Raw genomic sequence first — 6,206 nt, forward strand, 5'->3', positions numbered from 1 at the left:
AAATTTCATTTCGTTTCAGGTGCCGATGCTTCCCAACCCTGGCTTGTTAACACGGAGTGGTCGAGGCGGCACTGTTTCTTCAAGATCTAGCCTTCATACCAAGCCAGCCTCTCCCCTGCCTTTTAGAAGGTAAACCCTGAATTAAGTACGTTTGTGTACTTTCGAATTTAATGTTGGTAAGTCGTAATCTTCCATTGATAATTAATGGCAACTGTTGTGTTATTTCTAAAGCAGGAGCTTCACAATGGACGAAGAGAACAAAGATAAGGACAAGGGGAAGGACAAACCTAGGTAATCTTACTTCATGATTAGAGGGGAGAGGCGAGCAGGAATGGCGTAGTGACGAGAGCGTTCGCCTGCCAGCAATTTGGCCTGGATTCGATTCCGGTTCGGTGCCATATGTGGGTTGAGTTTTTTGTTGGTTTTCGCCATTCTCCGAGGTTTTTCTCTGGGTACTGCAGTTTTCCTCCCTGCACAAAAACACTCCAAAGTCCAATTCGACGATGTTAGAAGAACCGCACGAAAACCAGCTAGGGCTTATGTGGCTTCTCCTCTAAATATTGCATTTTTTTTTTTATTTGCTTATTTATGATCAATTACCCAAGAAAACCTATAGCTACCCAAAGTGAAAAAAAACAATTAAATAAGCAAGGATGACTAACAATATCTTAGTCTGTAATTGAAATACTTGAAAAATGTAGGCTATTCTTTTTAAAACAGGTGCCATCCACATTATCTGTTACAGAACTCCTTTGATGCTATTTCCAATGTTATTCTTATGGTCGTACAGTGAGCTCTTTGGAAGGTGGACACCAGCTCTAGCTGGCCACCTTAGATAGGTGTCCGCGTTAAAGTCAGTCTAATTGAGACAAACAAGTGGAGTGTGGCCAGTAATAGCTAACCAACCATGTCTGCCTTTTTTCCCAGTACTGCTGTGTCGCCAGATGTGTCTGGAGATGATGAAGATGAGGATGAAGGAGGTGGGTGTCCCGTTAATCAAACAGCATCGATGGTTATGTATACTTTTTTCAGCACAAGAATCTCTTTGTTTCAGGACTCGTCCACACTACGCCGACGAAATTTGAAAACTGCGCAGTTTTCACTCTGAAAACGCATCAAAAATTTTCCAGCTTTTTCTGTCCACACTACGCCGGCGAAATTTGAAAACGGCGTTTTCACTCTGAAAACGTAGCAAATGTTTTCCGTCCACACTACGCCGGATAAATTTAAGAGCGCAACAATCAGCGTTCATTTCGGACTTTTGTTTGACGAAAAGTCGGTCAGGGAAATCACATTCTCATCGTGAGGTTATCTTTTCGAAAAGCGCCGTTTTTAAAATGTTTCCGCAAAGCTGGCGTTTTCAAATTCCTCCGGTTTGAACAGCGTTTTCAAAAAGCTCCGTTTTCGGTTCGGATTAGTGTGGACGGTAGGCCTAACCGTAGATTTAAACTGCGTTTTCAAATTTCTCCGGCGTAGTATGGACAGGCCCTTGATATCGTGTGAAACTGCTCGTCTGAGGAAAGGGAGCGGCCGGCATCAGACGGGCGAAAGAAATCCAGGGAAACCGCAGAAGCACGAGCGACAGCCATTTTTCCTGTTCATCTAGACCTCTATTCGTTTTTCTATAACTCTGCTCTAGCACGAAAAAACCCTCTACATATATTTTTCATCTATATTCAGAAACAAGGCTTTGGTCATTTTGACAGTTGTGTACAAAAATTGTAATTCCATTTTCATTTAATTTGAATTTACTGGGAAACTGAATTAAGCCAAACGTGATGCTTATAAGCGTTACACTGATACATTGCCGCTTTAATGATTCTCTGCTGTTTTCCTTTCTTTCCAGAAATGAACGATGAGGTGAGCATAATCGATTATCACTTTAAGATCAGAATAACCGTTAAATTTTCATCACTTTACGTCTCATTACACATCAGTGAACACACACAAGTCGAGCCATTCAACCATTGCAGTTTACTGATTTAGTTCCGTACCTTTGTAGTCATAGTATTTCTCAGTTATTTCTTAGTCTATCGTCTCACTTGCTTTATGTCTTTATCCAGTTTCAAGGTGATCCTGACCTTGATATCAAAGATGAACCAGAAGCGTGGAGCGTTACAGTCGAAAAGAAGGTGCACATGAACAACTTTCGTTCATGTGATTAGTTGTAGTTTTAGTTGTTGTTGCTCTTCTCTTACTGTCCCCTGCACTCTTTTAAGCTTCTACCAGTAAACTCAAAGAGAAACGAAATTTAATCTACGAGAACTTTTAGGAGGTAGCGTGGCCGAGTGGTTAGGGCGTCGGACTTGAAATGCGGAGGTTGCGGGTTCAAGTCTCGCTCTGAGCGCTTAGGTGGAGTTGTTTCTCGGTAGACCCTAGTTCAACTCCTCAGTCATACTTGTAAATAGCCAACTGGTCTGCCTTCTGCCAGTTGGGATTTTTAAGCCTATTATGTTTAGTTGATATATTTGTTTCTTTCAGTTTAAGTGGCATGCCTGTGAACTACCTTGGTGTTTCTTAGCGCATTGACCACTTATATGAACAACAACGTTTGAACATTATTTTGATAGGAATAGGAGCCCAAGCAACACTTAGTCTTACTTTCCCCACCAATCTTTCATTGTAGATTCTCAAAAAGATGACAGCAAAGGACATCAAGAGACAAGATGTCATTCACGGTGAGACTTAAAACATATTGTACTTACACTTTGAGAAATCATTGCTCCATCGCTGGTGAGTTCTAGTGTTGCTATCGTGTAGGAGATGCTTTACAATTTCGTTTTGTTTTTTCGTTTCCTATCAGAACTGATTCAGACTGAAGTCCATCACGTGAGGACTCTAAAAATCATGCAAAAGGTTGGAAGGCGTTTGTTCATTGCCATCATGTCATTAACCCTTTCATTATGTTTAGTGAACACTGTCATGGCAAACAGTGAGAAGGTCATGACAAAGTCTTCATCGTAGCCGTTATTGGAAAGGCAGGCAACACTTAGTAAGAATAAACGTTACCTGACAAACCAAATATTATCGTCGTTCGTGTTTAATGTTTGACTTGAGGAGGTTTATCTTTTAAAACAATCAAGTCAAGTCAAGTCATGTAAAGTCGTCTTCGTAACCGTTATTGGAAAGTCACGCAGCACTTAGTAGGAAAAAGTGTTGCGTGACAGCCCAAACATTATCTTTGTTTGTGTTAATGTTTGACTTAAGGAGGTTTATTAGTCAAAATAATCACTCTTGCTTAGGAGGCAATTATATAACGCCGATTCTCTTTCTTGTTTGAGCTTTAGTTCAGTCATATTAGTCATAGTATTAATAAAGTTATTATTATTATATTATATCATTTTATTATTAGTAGTATTGAGAATTAGAACATTCAGATCTCTTCCTCACTAAGATCCTGTCCATTTGCAGATATTTTACAAGGGGATGTTGAATTACTTAGCGCAGGAAACTGTAGATCAGATATTACCGAGACTTAATGATCTGCTTCAAATTAATGGTGAGAAAACAACATTTTTCGTCGATTTCATTTTTAATAAGAGACTGCAATTAATCTTGGGCCTCAGATTCATGGAGTCTTTCTCGTTGAGGAAGGAAGTTTTCTTGATTGAGCTGAAGAAATTTCGACACTGACTAGATTCACTCTTGATGGATCCACAACCTGATAATTCTGTCAAGGAAAATCCGGTAAAAAACATGGAAAGGGCAAGGATTTTTGATGATGATATTTCGACTAACACAGTGCTTCATATCACTCGGTTAAGAGCTATTGTGATGTTATATCGTAATTGTCTTTGCTTGTCTTCCCTGTGGCTTGATGATACGTAAAGAACCCTGTTAAATTTGTGTTGTGTTTCATTTCTCAGGGGATTTCTTAGACCGTCTGAAAGCAAGCGAAGGGGAGGACACTGTAGTGAACAGTGTTGGAGATGTACTGGAACAACAGGTTAGGAATGCTAAAACTGAGATCGAATTTAATCTGTAGATAACAACAAGTGAAAAAATAAGCAACGTTAGTTTGTTAATTGCGTTTTTTCCAATTCACATTTCAGTTCAGTGGAGAAAACAGTGACAAGATGAAGAGTGCGTATGGCGAGTTTTGTAGCAATCACATGGACGGTGTGGAACTTTACAAGGTAACAAGTTACAGTAGCTCGTTGCTTTCAGGATGCTCTGTTTGCTTGATATGTTTGTCTTGTCCGCTCTAAGCTTCCATCACAGGTCATGTCCGTTGTTTTTTCTGCTTTGAGGTGTGGAAAGGGTCCGGTGCCTTGACTGTTTAGGCAAAGTTGCAATCTTACGTAGCAATATAACCCAATTTCTTTACAAATTTGTTAGATACACAGTTCTTTTAATTTCTTTCAATCACCACGGCGTATAAAATGGCTTCAGTAGTCACTTGATATAAACTCTTGCCCCTTCCTCGATTAGTTCTGGAACTAGTTGCAGGGGCAAGCAAATCTTGTAACTTTATGAGAAAAGGAAATAAAAAAAATAATAAATTTCAAGTGAAATTTCTTCTGAATTTCTTATGTTGATTTGCATAATTTATGTCTAGTGTCATTTTTTTCTGCCGTGTAGAAATTACTCAGAACGGATAAGAAGTTTGCGGACTTTATTAAGGTATGTATACGAAGTAGTTCAAGGAAATAGTGTAGGTGTATTCTCAGTTTTATATTTTGAATTTGAGAGCGTGGTTAATCATGTGCCATGGTGCCAAGGCATCAATTTTTATAGTGGGAGAAGAGGCAGAGTCGTGATAGAAAACATTTTGCGTCATTAAGACCCACTTGCTTTGTTTCATTTTGCGATACCAGACAGAAAGGTGACGAAAACGAAGGGAGGACATTTTTTGATGTAGAATGAAATTCTCTCGACTAGTGCTAATCAGTAAAGGGAATTAATATTTAGTATCTAAGGAGATATTAAGACATGATATACGATTTTTCACATATTCAATTGTATTCGTTAAGGAGATACTGTTGGTTTTGTGTTAGGCATATATGTACTTGAGGAACACTTAAAGTGGTAGCCACCTTTTCCTGGACGACATAAAACGTCTCGTTTTCAGGCTGACAAAACACACTGTTTTTACAATTTCTTCCACTATTGTTTCACCTAGAAATGTAACATGAACAAGTTCTGTCGACGACTGTCCATCCCAGAGTGCATTACGCTTGTCACCCAGAGGCTCACCAAGTATCCAATACTGATTGAAGCTATCGTCAAAACTACCAGAGGTACGTCATAACATCCGGGATAGAGTAGAGGTGTTTAAAACACGAAATGACGAAATGGCACTTAACAATGTGGGATAAGGATGAGTCATAACCCATACAACAATTGAGAGCTAACCACCTTCAAGTCAGTGATATTTAGGCTAACTTGAGCGCTATTTAGGCTAACCGTAATGACATTTAAGCTCACTGTGGTTACATTTCGCAATTTCGTGTTCTAAACAGGCCTGGATAGAGTAAATGTATCAGTGCAATGTTATCACTGGAGAAGTGACTTTTTTGGTTATTCTTTATGAGGGGAAATCTCGGGTGCCACACGATTTGTTTGTAATAGACAAATCTGTTTTATCGCATTGCACCGAATGCCTTTTCTTGTTACCACTGTGATAAACTGGACTGTAATCGTGGTGATCCAAAACTAATCTCTTACTAACCGAGCGCGAGGGCCGTACTGGAGAATATTGACCCAAAGACGTGGCAGTACAGACCGAGCGCAGCGAGGTCCGCTTAAAGACGACCGTGGGCCAATATTCCTAAGTACGGCTGGAACAAGATAGGTTAGTAAGTAGTTTATTACATGACATTCGAAAAGAAACAAAATTACGGCTTATGATGGAACGGTCCGTATGTCAAAGCCCGACCAAGAAAGAACCAATCAGAACGCTCGGATTTACTTCAAGACCGGCTTGCTATTATAATACTACATGTTATACATGTGTTTTGGGGCTTCCCACCCACTCAGAATAAATTTTCTTTCCAACTTGGTATTAAATGGTTTGAACTTTTCAGAGTCCAAACCGGATTTCAGCTCACTGAAGAAGTCCATGACCCTTGTCAAGGTAAGGAAGGTTTTGTGATTTACCAGCCAACTGGGAACAAGTGCTGGAAGTTGATCGGTTTCGTTTTGTTGTTGACAGGAAATATTACAAAGTGTCGATCAGACGATAAAAGATAACGAAAAACAGAAGG

The 6,206-nt window shown here is 39.6% G+C and overlaps 1 protein-coding gene across 5 annotated transcripts in view; it reads left to right on the forward strand.

Moving 5' to 3' along the window:
- LOC110064217 (rho guanine nucleotide exchange factor 28-like) overlaps positions 1 to 6,206 on the forward strand; it is a 32,897-nt gene that overhangs the window by 18,917 nt on the left and 7,774 nt on the right. For 4 of the 5 annotated variants that reach the window (XM_020771225.2, XM_020771227.2, XM_020771228.2 and 1 more), the window contains 14 exons: positions 20 to 129; positions 232 to 291; positions 928 to 980; positions 1,847 to 1,860; positions 2,064 to 2,132; positions 2,627 to 2,678; positions 2,804 to 2,856; positions 3,412 to 3,499; positions 3,867 to 3,946; positions 4,053 to 4,136; positions 4,582 to 4,623; positions 5,123 to 5,240; positions 6,027 to 6,076; positions 6,155 to 6,205. In XM_020771225.2, the coding sequence (XP_020626884.2) occupies positions 20 to 129; positions 232 to 291; positions 928 to 980; positions 1,847 to 1,860; positions 2,064 to 2,132; positions 2,627 to 2,678; positions 2,804 to 2,856; positions 3,412 to 3,499; positions 3,867 to 3,946; positions 4,053 to 4,136; positions 4,582 to 4,623; positions 5,123 to 5,240; positions 6,027 to 6,076; positions 6,155 to 6,205 (924 nt within the window). The remainder of the gene's footprint in view (positions 1 to 19; positions 130 to 231; positions 292 to 927; positions 981 to 1,846; positions 1,861 to 2,063; positions 2,133 to 2,626; positions 2,679 to 2,803; positions 2,857 to 3,411; positions 3,500 to 3,866; positions 3,947 to 4,052; positions 4,137 to 4,581; positions 4,624 to 5,122; positions 5,241 to 6,026; positions 6,077 to 6,154; position 6,206) is intronic. The other variant, XM_020771226.2, reaches the window with a different exon arrangement.

The sequence above is a fragment of the Orbicella faveolata genome, unplaced genomic scaffold (assembly GCF_042242905.1).
Source record: "Orbicella faveolata isolate gen_17 unplaced genomic scaffold, um_ofav_v1 contig_36, whole genome shotgun sequence".
NCBI lineage: Eukaryota > Metazoa > Cnidaria > Anthozoa > Scleractinia > Merulinidae > Orbicella > Orbicella faveolata.